Source organism: Loxodonta africana, chromosome 3, assembly GCF_030014295.1.
Source record: "Loxodonta africana isolate mLoxAfr1 chromosome 3, mLoxAfr1.hap2, whole genome shotgun sequence".
NCBI lineage: Eukaryota > Metazoa > Chordata > Mammalia > Proboscidea > Elephantidae > Loxodonta > Loxodonta africana.
Genome location: NC_087344.1, coordinates 80,570,461 through 80,585,272, shown reverse-complemented (window position 1 = coordinate 80,585,272; position 14,812 = coordinate 80,570,461). Strand labels below are relative to the sequence as shown.

General features: G+C 55.2%; 1 protein-coding gene across 1 annotated transcript in view; it reads right to left on the bottom strand.

Annotated features, from left to right (window-relative positions):
* PTPRF (protein tyrosine phosphatase receptor type F) overlaps positions 1–14,812 on the bottom strand; it is a 78,084-nt gene that overhangs the window by 28,236 nt on the left and 35,036 nt on the right. The window contains exons 6-9 of the mRNA XM_064281843.1: positions 6,454–6,723; positions 3,764–4,345; positions 3,378–3,514; positions 2,749–2,893 (exon numbers count right to left, since the gene is read on the bottom strand). Of these exons, the coding sequence (XP_064137913.1) occupies positions 2,749–2,893; positions 3,378–3,514; positions 3,764–4,345; positions 6,454–6,723 (1,134 nt within the window). The remainder of the gene's footprint in view (positions 1–2,748; positions 2,894–3,377; positions 3,515–3,763; positions 4,346–6,453; positions 6,724–14,812) is intronic.

Below are 14,812 nucleotides of genomic sequence, written 5' to 3'. Positions count from 1 at the left end.
TTTCTTCCTCTCAGCACATGACCCTGTCTCCTATTTTGCAGAGAAAAATCAAGAGCAACTTTCGTCATCTCTCACAACCAAACCCACCAACCTACCTTGCTTTGCACCGATTCTCTCCCTTCCTCCCAGGAGAATGGAGAGGCATGCCCCTCTGCTGAGGCTCCAACAATTATACTTCTCTTTTCCATGCCTTCAACTTCTTTGTGTTTACTAACCCTTTCCCAACAGCACCTAAACATACTCAAGATTTTCTCATTTTAAAAGAAAAATCCTACCCTCAGACTTACAGCCACCCTCCCCCACAACTAAACTTTTTGAAAATGTCTGCTTTTTCCACCTCTACTTCCTCACCTCCTAAACTTGCCTCGTGAAACACCAATCTGGCTTCAGTCCCTATCATACCACCAAATCGCTTGTCCAGGTCACGCCTCCACACCCCTAAAGCCAATGGATGCTCCTGTGTTCCTCTGCTCCGAGACCACTCGGCCAGCAGCATCTGAATTCTACTTCCAATCTCCAAGACGCTCCCCTCTCCTGATTTCCTCCATCTCCAGTCCTCCTTCTCAGGGTCTCCCACTCCCTCTGCCTCCAGCCCAGGCCCTGGTACTCAGCAGTGTCCCAGGCAACATCATGTGGATGGGATCTTGAACTTATGTGTTCAAACCCATGTGTGTCCTTCACACCTGCTTCTGTCCCATTTTCTACACTGGGAAGGGCACCACTCTCCTCCCAGATCTACACACAAAAACACGGGATTCATTCTGGTGTGTCCCTTTCCTTCTGCCCCCATATCTGAGCCATCATCAAGTCCTGTCCAGCTAACGTCTGAAACAGCTCTCAAACCCACTACCACCATGCTCATCTGAGCACCATCTTCTGCACAGATTGATGTAAGGCCTCCTAACTGGTCTCCCAGCTTCCTCTCAGGCTGCTCCACACATTGTCTACTGAGCAGCTGGAGACATCCCTCCTGCCTGGCCTCTGCCCGGAAGGCCCTGACTGACACAGCTCTGGTGGCTGCTCTGGCCACGCTGAGCCCCCATGTGAAGGTTCTGTGCTCCCTACTCCCGTTTGTTTGCCCAGCTAGCGCCACTCTTCCTTCAGACCTCGGTGTAAGCATCGCATTCCCCAGGAAGCCCTTCTTGACCCCTCAGGTCAGATGAAGTCCCCTGTTTGTCTCACCAACCTACCAGTCTCTGTCACAGCTCTTTAAAAACCAAACGTGTTGCTGTCGACTCCAACTCATGGTGACCCCACGTATGTCAGAGTAGAGCTGTGCTCCATAGGGTTTTCAAGGCTGTGACCTTTCAGAAACAGATCCCTAGGCCTTTCTTCTGAGGTACTTCTGGATGGGTTCAAACTGCCAATCTCTTGGCTAACAGTCAAGTTAGATAGCTTAATCAATTGCACCACCTAGGGACTGCCTTCCTAGCACTTTACATGCGTGTGATTAAAAGCTCATTTGGGTAATTGCACATTTAAGGTCTGTCTCTCCCACTAGACTGTAGGATCCCCGTGGGCAGCAGCCGTATCGTCTGTTCATGCTGCCGACCCTACACTGTGCAAGGGGCTGGTGCCCAGCAAGAGTGCAGTGAGTACTTGTAGAATGAACATGGGTGCACAGTCTTGTGATGTCATAGCATATTCACATGCAGTCCAGTGTCGTACAGAGAACTTCAGACATTGCTGTGTTTATGGTCATGACACGTATGCATTGCCTCAGTCATGTGATCACACACTGTCACACACAGCTACAGCCACAGCCACACCCACCTTATCACACAGGCCTTGCGGACAGTGGCCCACTGTGGTTGTGTGGTCACCAGCAGGTCACCCAGATACCACCTGTAATCTCAGTCTCACCCACAGTCGCAGAGTGACACCCACACACTCACAGCCACTCATCTGGACAGCTATAGAGACCCTGACACCGTTGTGTGGTCAGGTCACAGAGTCACTTGCAGACACATTAAGCATGTCACTGTTCTGGGGACAGTCTTACAGACATCATCACCTGTGGTCACCAGACTCACTGTCTCATGCATACAGGTGCTGCTGCCAGGCAGGTGGTCAGATATGGCGATAACTGGCTGCACAGGCAGTCGACACACACAGTCACAGCACCAGGGTCTCACATAGGCGGGAAGACAGTAACACACTCCATAGAGTTGTCACCCAAACAGCTTCGCAGACAGTCACATGTGTGGTATCATGGCCACACACAGGCCTACGAGCACACATTCTCAGACTCAGGCCCGTGTGTACTCTGCTCAGTATGGTTACACATAATTCTCATGGTGGGGGTATGAAGTAGGGAACACGGGTGATGGGGAGGGAAGACAGCTGCCAAAGCAGGTCTGGGACATGGGGAGTGATGTGGTCCCACTGCTGAGGATGGCCCGGCCCAGCCAGAGGGAGATGGAGGAAGGGGAGTGAGTCACAGACACATAACTTACCTGAACAGGTGTGGGGGCTATGGGTGGGAGGGAGGGGCAGGAGGCCAGGTAGAGAGTAGGGAGGAGTGAGGGCAGCAGCCGCCTGGACAGACTGGAGGGCACTTACCTGTCACCTGTCCCTCTCTCAGGGTCCAGACCTAGGGCCCAGACCAGAGTCCAGTCTAGGGCTCAGCAGACCTGACCACCCATCTGGTCAAGTGGGGAAAGGGTGTGTGTGTGTGTGTGTTTTGTGCGCGCACATGCGCGGGCCCCATCCCAGCTGAAACAGGCAGTGGCTTCAGGAGACACTTACTGGACTGTGCAGTGCGGGCCTCAATGGTGGGGGTGAAGACACCCACCCCCATATCCGAGCGAGCAGCCAGTTGGAAGCGGTATAGTGTGTCAGGCTTCAGGTCCTCTAGAGTGTAGGAGGAGGTGGGGTCGAAGGTCACCTTGTGCTGGAAGAGCAGAGAGCACTCAATGACTACTCTGACTTCAAAAGTCACCTAGAGGTCATTCCCCAACATGGATTGTACCCTGACCCCTCTGGACCCTCTGGACCCACCGTGGTCCCAGGACTGGCTTCAGGGCTCTGACCGCACCACATGGTAACCATGGGGACCACATGGGCCATGGGGACCACATGGGCTGTATGGGCCCAAAGACAAACTTTAGGGTTCTCCTGGTGTCGTTAAGCCAAAGAGCCTATGAGACCCAAGGATAGACCCTAAGAACTCTGTCACCAGCACAGTGTGACAAAGACTATAAAAACACACAGGCCACCCAAGCCACATGACACTCATGAGCCGCATGGCACTCATGAGCCACAAAGCCCCAAGGAGAAGCACTAGGGACTTTGCCTGCCTGGGTGAGTCCATCACAGACCCTCAGGGATCAAGAGGATCTGTCCTTCCCCTCCTTTCTCCCTGCCTTGGCACTCACCTGCTGGTCTTCATTCTCTGCTGCCCAGTACACCAGCTCGTATTTGATGATCCGCTCCTGGGGGGGCAGCAGCCACGAGAGCTGGATCCTGGTGTCCGACTCCGCCTCAGCCTGGAAGTCCGCGGGCTGGGCAGGTACTGCAACACCCCCACCGTAGGCATCATCAGTCTCACCAATCCCCCTCAAGTGCAGGGGGCACCGGGGAAAAGGAGCAGGGGAAGGCAGATCCTTACCCACACACCCTTGCCCTGCATCCCAGTGACAATGTACCTACTGACTCAGGGCCCTCATCTTCCCAGGGCCCCAAACCTCAAAGGCTGGGGCAGGAGGACAGCCCTGGCTCCATCCCTGGCTGTGCAGCCGCACTCACGCTCATCTGCACTCACCTCCCTGCTGTGTCTTGACTTGGATAGTGGGGCTGGGTGGGCCGTCACCCACGGCGGTAAAGGCAAGCACACGCAGGCTGTAGGTGATGCCAGGCAGCAGGCTGCCCACCGTGGTGAGGAGCCCTGCGTCTGTGTTGTGCTTGTGCCAGGCGCTCAGTGGGCGGCGGGAGTCCGGGGTATAGTAGACGCGGTATCCCCGCACCAGGCCATTGGGCTCCTCGGGTGGCTCCCATTGTACCAGCATGGTGCTGGCGCTCAGCATGCGTGCCTGCACACGGCGTGGTGGGCTGGAGGGCGCCTGCTCACCCGTGCGGGCTCGCACGGCCTCACTGGGCGGTCCTCGCCCGATGCTGTTCACCGCCAGCACGTGGAAGGCATATTCCGAGAAAGGGCTAAGGCCGCCAATGCTGTAGCGAGTGGTGGCCACACCGTCCACCTCCTGGAAGGGGCCCTCCGTGCCCGCTGCACGATACTGGATGCCGTAGTAGGACACAGGCTCCGAGTTCCCAGAGTCCCAGGTCAGGGTGACACTGGTGGCAGTTGTCTCTGTCACCACAAGGTCAATCGGAGGCTTAGGCAGAGCTGGGGGTGAAAGAGAAGGCTCAGGGCTGCCTGGGGTCATGACCCCAAGAACCAACCCCACCCTTGGTGTGGTTCACTGGTTGACCAAAGCAGTGTGGCCACCGAGTGTGGTGGGCACCAATAGCCCACCTTGAAGACGGCCTGAAAAGCATGCAGTGACCTCTGAGGGCACCTGGTAGGTCACCTAGTCTCTACTCATGCCACTTCTGGGACTCCACTAGGTCCTCACATCAGCCTATGTGAAAAGCAGGGGCTCACTGAACAGAACTGGGCTGACGTGACGTGCCCAGGGTCCCATGCAGATGGAAAGCACACAGGGCTGGGTGGTTGGCAGCTGCCTGCAAAGCCCATGTGTGCTCACTTGTTGGCAAGTTTGTGTAATGGGGTGTTGGGGGGGAAGGGGCAGATGAAGAAATTTAAGGGACTGGCCTGGTTTTTTTTATTTTGATGAAAATATACACAACATAACACACACCCATTCAGCAATTTCTACATGGCCTAGCTTTTAAAAGAAGTGATGGTGCTGCTGGCCCCACAGACCCTGAATCTTGGCTCAAAGGGAAGGTGGAGAAGTCCAGGTCCACAACCAGTCAGCCATTCCACAAGTGATTACTAAGTGCCTACTGGGTTCCAGGAAGTCCCTGGTTGGTGCAAACTGTTAAGCCCTCGGCTACTAGCAGAAAGGTCGGCAGTTTGAACCCACCCAGAGGCATATCAGAAGGTGGGCCTGGCAATCTGCTTCCAGAAGGTCACACAGCCTTGAAAACCTCATGGAGCAGTTCTACTCTTCCGCACACATGGGGTGGCCATAGATAAGAATCGACTTGATGGCAACTAACAACACCTGGGTGCCAGACACCATGCTAGGGGTCCGGAGACACAATGTTATACAGTGTGGGTCCCTGCTCTCAAGGAGTTTTTATTTCAGGAGGAGAGAGATTGATTAAACAAGCCCATAATAACCATATGCAAGGGCAGAAGGAAGCAGGGGCTGAGATGTGGAAAAACTCTGGCATCTCCCTTGATGGGGTGATCAGGGCAGGTCCCACAGAGCTGAGAACTGGGGGGTGAGATGGCTCGCGCAATGGGCAGGGCAGGTGAGAACTAAGACAAAACCCAGACCATTAGAGTCAGTGTGGCTGGTACACACGGAGGAAGAGGCCAAGTTGCCTATGTGGAGCAGGCAGCTGGCTGCCTGCTCTTTCTTCTACAGACAACGGGGAGCCACTGAAAGGTGTTAAGAAAAGGAGCGACATGATTCTGGGTCACATTTTTAAAGGATCACATGAGTTGCAGAATGCCGGTGGGTCAGAACGAGGCAGAGTTGGAGGTAGGGGGACCAGAGAGGGCTCTATTACACACGCGTGCCTGTCCCCAGGGCTCCAGGCTTTCGCATAACGATGAGTCAGAGAGAACCCATTTCCCCTCTAGGTTACTATTTTACCACATCCTTCTTGCTGAGAGGCCATTAAACCCAAAGGGTCTGGTACTGCATAGTGGTTGGGGGGTGAGCTGGGAATCAGATCACTCTGGGTTCAAATCCCTGCTCCATCATTTACTTCTGTGTGATCCCGGGCAAGTGACGTAGCCTCTCTATGCCTCAGTTTCCTCATTTGTAAAATGAGGATAATAAGAGCACCTCTCTACCAGCGTTACATGGCAACCCCATATGTTACATGAAGACTAACAAAACGAGCTGTGCATAACATCTGCCACCTAGGAACTCAATGCATTTTAGCTATTCTTGGTGACGCAAACAGTTACAGTAATGCACTCAGCTGCTAACTGAAAGGTTGCTGAAAGGTTGGGGGTTCGAGTCCACCCAAAGGTGCCTCAGAAGAAATGTCTGGCAATCTGCTTTGGAAAACCCAGCCATTACAAACCCACAAGGTTATGGAACACAGTTCTACCCTAACACACACAGGGTTACCATGAATCAACAATTACCAGTTTTGTGGTATTCTTACTAAAGCTATTAATAACTGAAACCCCTCCCTCACTACTAAGGGCCAGAGGGGCCCCAAAGCTACAGCACCAAGGAGAGAGTGCTGACTCCTCAGCCTTGCCGGTCCACACAGGAGCTCTGTTGGTCTGCCACAAGCACTGACCTTTCACTGTGACCTGGGCCATGGCTTCGATCATGCCCAGTGAGGAGATGGCCACACAGGTGTAGTTGGCAGAGCGTATGACGTTGCTGAGCTCCAGCACGTTTCGGCCAACAGGCATCTCATCCTCCTTGGTGAGCTCCTCGGCACCCATCATCCACTTCACGTAGGGCATGGGTGCACCCACGGCGACACATGTCAGGTTCACGCTGCCACCTGGCATCACCTCCTGGCTGCTGGGAGGGATGGAGAAACGAGGAGCCACGCGGCGCACTGCGGGAGGAGGGAGAGAGGCACTCACAGGCCAGGCAGGACACGCGGGGAGGTGGGGTGGAAGGGCGGAGGCCCCTCATCCAGGAGCCCCTCTTGTCAGAGCTCAGAGATAGGAGGAGTGGAGTCCCAGGGTCCCGGTTTACCCTCCCCCACCCCACTTCTGGGCCAGAAGTAGCCCTGTACTCAAGGACTGTCTGGAACACAGTGTCTTACTTTATAAGAGATCTCACAACCAAGCTCCCACTCGACAGTCCAGGAAACAGAGGCCCAGAAAGGTCCTGTGTGCCCAGGGTTACCCAGGTACTCTGTGCAAGGTCCAGGCCTCATGTCTACACTCCGGGTCTGATCAGGGCCACAACCCAGGTTGCGTTCCAGTGCCCACCTTTACCTGCCCCTATCCCCTTTCCCATGGGTCTTCAGATGGATTAGCGGGGGCACCAGTGAGAGAAACCCAGGCACCCTACGGTGAAGGGTCCTCAGAGCATGGCTGCGGCAGGGCAGAGGGTCACTCTAGGCATGGCATGGCCCCTTCCTCTAAGGTCACCGCCTCCCCCTCTAGCCCATGGCCTGAGGGGAAGAGAGGAGGGGAAGTGGCATGACCACCTGCCTGGGCCTCAGCCATGCTCAAGGCTCAGCCTGGGAACCCAAGAGGAGGCGGCTGACCCTGAGGAGAGTGGCTGGATGGGGGCAATGGGACAGGATGGGCCAGGGACATGGTCCGCGGGCAGGATGGGCATGACGATGGCAGTAACATGATGAGGGTGCTGAGCAGACAGCTCTCCGCACCAATGCACAGGGGTCTCAAGGGGAAAGGTGGCTGTGCCTGGCCATGACCTCCGGCCTTGGGCTCCCCTGGTCAGAAGCTGTTCTGGCTTTTCAGTCCAGGGGTGCGGCCTGGAGCTACCTCTTCAAAGCTGCAAGCTTGGCACAGACATTTGGAGCATGCAGAGGGATGGAGGGCAGGCGAGACCTAGTCACAGGCATGCAGACGGGGCATGCAGACGGGGCATGCAGCTGGTGGGCAGAGGCCAGGGTTATACCCACAAGGGCACCCTTACAGACAGGGTCAGAGAAGGCAGGCAGCGTGGCTTAGTGACCAGGGGACACTACTGGGAGCACTGCTCACCCAGGACCGTTACTGGGGAGCCTGAGCATGCAAAGGACCCATGACCCCATGTCAGGAGCACCTCCACTGTCAACATCAGACTCTGTTGTTTGCACACCCCCACATCACAGAATCAGAGCTGGAAGCAACTGCAGAGACCACCTGGTCCAATCTCTGACCTCAATGCACAGGTGACAAGGCTGAGGCCTGGAGACCAGACATCTGGGAAGTCACCTGATCCTGTCGATGTCACTGCCTAAAGTATCTTCCAAACCCATTCATTTTGCTCTAAACCCCATGGGCAGCTGCCACCACCAAAGTCCAAGCCATCATCACCTTTCCCTGGATCACTGCAGTGGGTTCTTCACTGGTCTTCCTGCCTTGTCATCCTCCATGCCCCCCATTCCTGTTAACTGGCCCTCCACAAAGTCGGCACAAATCTGACCACGTCGCCCCCATTTAAAACTCTTGCTTTGTTCCCAATGCCTTAGCAAAAAGTCCAAGCTGCTCAGCCCAGCCTCTAAGACCCCACCTACCTAGGCCCTGCCTCACTCCGAGTCCCCCAGACAGAACCAAAGTGTTGGCAGTCCCCTTAGTGTGCCAGGTATGACCAGTGTCATGGGCTGGGTCTACTTCCTGTGTCCCCAGGCTTACCAGGGGTGGCAGGGTGTCTCATGGACATTTAGTGTTTTGCCTTCTCCTAGAACCAGCACCCCCATTTTCTTGAGGGGAAACACCTCTCCCCCCATTCTTGGTCTGTGAGGCATGTGACCCAGATCTGGCTAACAGGAAACAACCTTGAGACTTTTGCAAAAACTATTAGAAAAGAAACTTCCTCTACTCAGGTAGCTAAGTTGGGAAATGTAAGCTTGGAGCGGCTGGGGACCCCCTTTACGAACATGCAGGAGAACTTGCTTGAGAATGTAGAAATCAGTGCTGGGGAGGGCAGAGCTAGAGGACAGAGACAGACAGGTGCCCAACCAGGCTGTTTAAACATCTGCACCCAGCCCTGCCCGACGCCAAGCCCACTTCTACATTTTTTAGTTTTGTAAAACAAGAGTTTCCTTGTTTGCCTGAAGCTGGTATAAGTTGGGCTTCTGTGTCTGTCCTAATGCTGGGAGTCTACACCAATGATGACAGCACATTACAGGCAGAGGGTTCAGTGTGGCAGAGACCAGGCGGGCCCTGGGGGCATGGCTGGCAAAAGGAAGCTACGACAAAGAGTCCCCTTTGAGCGCTCCCCTCCAAAATGGCACAAGGAAGAGGCTGTGGGCGGGGGGGGGGGGGCACAGACAGAAATGTCACCCAGCTTGGTGGTGTGGGTGTTCCCTGGGCTCCGGGGCTGGGTCCTAGGGGAAGTGATGGGAGGAGAAGCACAGGCAGGTAGGTCTGTTTGCAGATCAGGCCCAGGCCTGTCCTAAAAGGAGTGTCTGGCACAGCCCTGGCTCGAAAAGAGAGGCCGAGGGGGGCAGCCTTAATTGACCAAGTTCTTCCTGCCATCTGAGCCAGGGGCTGCCTCCACTCCTCATTTGTGAGCATCAAAATGGGTTTGAGGAAAGGAAACCACTCTTGAGCACCTACTATGTGCCAAGGGATTTGTGGCTGTAGGTGCTATCTCCCAATTACAGATAAGGTAACTGACTCCATACTGATCTTTAAATGACATGCCCACGTTCATATTTGTGGAAGGAGTACATCTGTGGGATGGAAAACCTTTCCTTTTGAGAGCCCTGGCTGACAGCTCCGGGAGAAGCTTCTGGTTTAGCCAAGGCTGGCAGGAGAGGAGGCTGCTCCAGTTGGCACAAGGATGGTACTTCGAGAGGCTTGACCGGGGGGAAGTCATGGCTACAAGTTTGACTCTGGTAGGTGGTGGAATCTGTGGACCTGACTGGGTACCTGGAAGCCAGAACTAAGAGCCCCAGCAGAAGGAAGTGGGTCTTTGGCCAGTAAACCTTGGACCTTGACCTTAACCTAAACAGCCCAGAACTTGACTAGACTTTACTCCCAAATAGTTCCTGGAGGACAGGATCTTCATGCCAAGATGCAGTCCTTACAGATCAGCCCTGGAGGTCACTGGGTCACCATTTCCAAAAGCCTCAAACTTCAGCCAGCATAAAAAAATGGATGTCATTCAGAAAACTTACTCCTTCAGAGTTTGGGAGGTCAGATGTGACCCAAAGGGCATCTCTCGCACGAGGCCACCCCTCCACTTGAGGCTACCGGGCACCGTACCCTTCACTCATTCACAAGGACACTGAGCTTTCTCCATTCGCAAGGAGTCCTGGAGCCAAGCAGGGTTTCCTGCATCTCAGACCACATCTTCCCCGCAGTGTGAGGGGGTTATCATATGTCTATGCCCTTCAGGTGGGAGTGGGGGAGGTGAGAGACAACCTCCTGGTGTCTCAAGCACCACTGAGGCCCTGGCGCCTTGACTGCCCACCCAGCCACCCCTGCAGCAGCCTTGCCGTACTCCCACAGTTACAGACACAGAGCCTCCAAAAGGAGCGGGACTCGCCCTGGACTCTGCCTATTGACAGAAGGAGCGGCGGGGAAGGAAAAACTGGAACTGGGAAGGGTGCACTTAGGGTCTAATCTTGGGCTCCAACAATGCCGATCTATTACCATTTCCCGTGCATCCTTAGTGCTGACATTTTATAGACAATTTCCAAAACAGGGCCCTGCCATTTCTGGATTATATTTCAGCTGCAACTTTTAAGTCTAATTATTTACGCTGACAACCACCTATAAAGGGGCGGCGTGGCGCCCAGAGGCATCGGCATTCAGCAGAGTGACAGCTTAATCGCAGGGGGAGGCAGCCCCGCAATCTGCATTCACTCGCAGAATTTTCTCTGATGAAAATAACACAACATTAAGGAGGGGAGAAGGGGCAGGATCCACTGTATCAAGATAAAATAACTCTTTAATAAATAACCCTGTGGCTGCCGCAGAGCAGTAATTAAATGCCGGCGCACCCGGCACACAGTTTTAAGTAAAGCTGGAAAAATGTAAGATGTAATTATCAGCGCCAAACAAATTACCAGCCTGGCAAATCCCCCCAGAATATTTAGAAACTCATTTCTGCCTTCCCATTAAATATTTGTATATGTGCTTATTTTTGGTGGGACCACAGCGGGGAAGAAGGGACAAGGGACCAGGAGGGTAGTGGAAGGAGCATGGGGGAGGTGGCTGCGGGCTGGGCTCAGTCTCTGCTGACGGCTGTTTTCTGAACGCCCAACAGATCCGCCGGGTCAGCGAAATGATGAAACTGAAATGTCCCAGAGCTCTGGAGTGCATATAGAAGGATGCTCAGGGCTGATATCTGAGCTGCGGCCGCAGCTCTCCTCTCAACGGGCTCTGCTCCCTCTCAGAGGAAAACTCAAGCCAGTGACGATGATGCACAGGGGGCCAGGCCAGCTCCCTGGGGCTTGGCCTGTTCCATGCTTTTGCTCAGTGGACAGTGAGCCTCCTCTGACCACACAGACCACATGACACAAGAATGACAGCAAGACCTGGCTCGTGGACACAGCACTGAGGGTAGGGGTTGGCCCCAAGGGTGGGCTGAGAATTGAGCCCCATATGGGAAGACTCTGCAATTGGCTTGAGGGGAGTCAAAGCCTTCCTAACCTGGGCCCCTTTCCAGCTCCCACAGCCTCTGTGTTTCTTCCCTAGAGCACAAGCCTCGCTAAGTCCCAGTTGACCATCTATCACCCCAGATGTGAGCTCCCTGGGTTTGAAGGCCCAGCAACCAGCACAGGGCTGAGGAAATGTTAGCTGGCCAGCTGGCCAAATAAATGCCATCCTCAGACAGATATGGGGGGTTCAGGCGGAGGGGTTGGGGTGGGGGGAAGATGCTTAATTTGGATCTGGCTGGACAGGAAAAAACACGGTAGGAAACCTCCTCCATGAGCCATGATGACCCCACCCAACTGGGCCACGAATGCCAAGCTTCCCTAAGACAGACCAGGGCTGACTGCCCCATCTAGCCTTGGCGGACCCCTGGGGCCTCAAAGACCAGATGAACACTGCAGGACTTTCGTCCTATGCTGCAGGATCTGCAGGGACTGCCATCTAGCCTTTACCCTTCATCTTCCCATTGGTTTCAGCTGAGCTTGGGACAAACGTGCATTTTAGGCAAGGAGAGGGCAGAGCAAGGCCCCACAGGTAAACATAAGGCATTACAGCTCTTCCATCCCACTCTGACTACAACCACTCCTGAGTTCCACCTGGAACAGACAGCCGGCCTGGCCTGGGCACACAGGTGGGGTACCGTTTCGTGCCATGCACCATGCCCACCCACCCACCTGCCCCAGTAAGGGAGCCCCTACAGGGACATGCAGACATGTGGTGCATCAGGGACTCAAGCAGCAGAAACATGCAGGGCGAGGGCCTGCCCACCCACTCCTGGTCCTGCCCGCCTGCTGCCCTGCCAGTGGACGATGGAGCCTGGCTGGCGGGCAGGCATGGCTGGAGCGAGCCTGAGGGAGCTGCCTGAGCCTGCTGGTCCCTGCTGACAGGAGCATCCCATCGATGGGCGGGCTGTAGATGGATAAGAAGTGAAAAGGACCAACCTTCTCGCTGATCTGAGAGATGAGAGTTTGGGTTGATGGCAGAGTGCGATGAGGATGAGGAGGGAATAAAAAAAGACAAGGAGAAACACAGAGAGAGTAAAAACAGGCCAACCTTCATCTGCCCACACAGCACGGAAACAAGACAGGACTCCTGTGCCCCCACGCACATGTGCACACAAGTGCGCACGGACCACGCCACTCACGAAAGACTCAGGACTCATGGAGGACATGGTGGACAGTGGGTCCCGCTAGCAGGTGCCAAGGACACCAAGAGTGGGACAGGGAGGGGCAGAAGTGGGGCAAGGCAGGCCCCATGCCTCATATGCACCCCACAGCTCGGGCAGGCCCAGGGAACTGGGCTCTGGGGTCAGGACCCACCCAGCCCACAAACCCACCATGCCACATGAGCCACTAGAACCCCGCCACCTCGAAGACGCCCCATGTTGCACAACACCACACCATGAGGATATGCCTGGGACCTGTGGGGGGAAGGCTAGAGAGACATCACTCTCATTTAAGAGACCGCTGTAGCCCAGCAGCCAGGTCCCTGCAGAGAAGGGGGAAGGCTGGTGGCCCTGGTGCAGGTAGGCCACGCTCTGTGAACGGTGGGGCACTGCCCTGGGCCCTGGCAGCTGTGCACCCTGAGAGCTGGAGGAGAGAGACGCTGTGGATGGAAGGAGAGAATGAGTCACTTGGGGAAAGTCAGATGGTGACGGAGAAAGAGGCCGGTCCACCCAGCATGCCTGGGCCTGCTAGACTGTGGGTGGAGCTGAGGGCAACAGTGAGCCAAGTTAGAAGTAACTGGATGATCCATCCCCTGGATAACGCTATCATGACAACAGCAGTGACGACTGACTACATGGGCCTCCCTTGTGCCTGCGGGCTGGGGCTTTATACCTTGTTCCATGAAATGCAACAATCACAGGGCCTCAGAGAGGGAGCAGAAGCCCTGAGAGTTTGGGGGACAGGGGAGAAGTGTGGGGTAGGCACTGAAGCTGAGTCTGAAGAGGAAACAGACGTCAGGCCAATGGACACAGAGGGAGGAGAGTCAGAGATGAAGATCAATGCTGTGGGAATCTGTCGGTTTAGAGCAGTGTTCTCACAGGGACATGGGACAATGTCTGTGGACACTTTTGGTTGTCACAACTGGAGGCATCACTGGCATTTAGTAGGTTAGGGACGCTGCTAAACACCCTAAAATGCACAGGACACTCCCCACAACAAAGACCTATCCGGTCCAAGTTGTCCTAGTGCTGAGGTTGAGAAACCCTGGCCTAGAGTCCATCCCAATCTGGATGCTGGGGCCCAGGCCCTGACAGAGCTGGAGTCCAGCAGTCTCCGCCACGCAGAGTCAGAGTTGGAGGGTAACAGGGGCCTGCAGAAACGAAGCCTTGAAGCTGCTGGGGGATGAGTGGGGCCCAGGCCCGCAGGTGGGCCTGGCACCTGGGGTATCTCCATGGGCTCTTGGTCCACAGTAGGTTCGTGATACAGAGCCAGTAGCCAGTACGGCAGAGGCTGCCCCAGAGGAGCCCGGGCTTCAAAGGTCCAGTCAGAGCTGGGGCGGACAGGCCCTCAGTCTGATGGGGGCAGAAGACAGGGGTTTTGCCAGGTCTAAGAGGAGGGTGGGGACACCAGAGGCAAGGGTTCCAGGTAGCAGAGCTTTTCTGGTGTCCAAAAGTCCTGTCAGTACGGCCTGTCCTGGGGCCAAATGGCAGGTTGCTCTCAGTAAATTGGGGCAGGCCTAGGTTCAAACAGGGCCTGGAGATGGAGGCTTGGGGCTAGTCTGTAAACATCAGGGTCTGCAGGAGTATGTGTGTGTGCGTCTGTGTGTGCGCGTGTGTGTGTAGGTGCGCGTACACATTTGTTTATCAACAGAAGCCAGGCTTGAACAGCCTGTTTTAGAGTCCCTGGTAAGTGGGACTGGAACAGAAAGAACCCCCACATTCCCTGCCAAAATGGCTTGTGGGAATGGAGCTCGAAAAGTGGTTTAGGAAGACCTGGTGGAGTTGGGGGTGGACCACGGCAGGAGCCAGTTGAGTCCTGCCTGAGCACACCCATGTGTGTGGACAGTGGGGGCCCATAAACAGGGGTGCTCGCCGGGGCTGGAGGAAAGATAGCCCTGGTCAGGCCTCTGGCTATAGCAGCTGGCTCAGCTCATCTCTGGAGTCCCACTGCTCCCCCATTCCCAGGCTAAGGCTAGTCTGACGGTAACTTTGAAGAAAGCTGTCCAGCCAAGACGACAATACAGGGGTCCATCCAACTTGGGCCTGGGCCTTCTCCAGCCTCAGCATCACCTTCTCAGCTCTTCTCCAGGAATCATGCCCACACCACTGTGCTCATGTAACTGGCCTGTCCTCTCTCCAGCACAGCCATGCAGAGCAACAGGCTTCCTTACTCCAGCAGTCTCAGCCTGTTG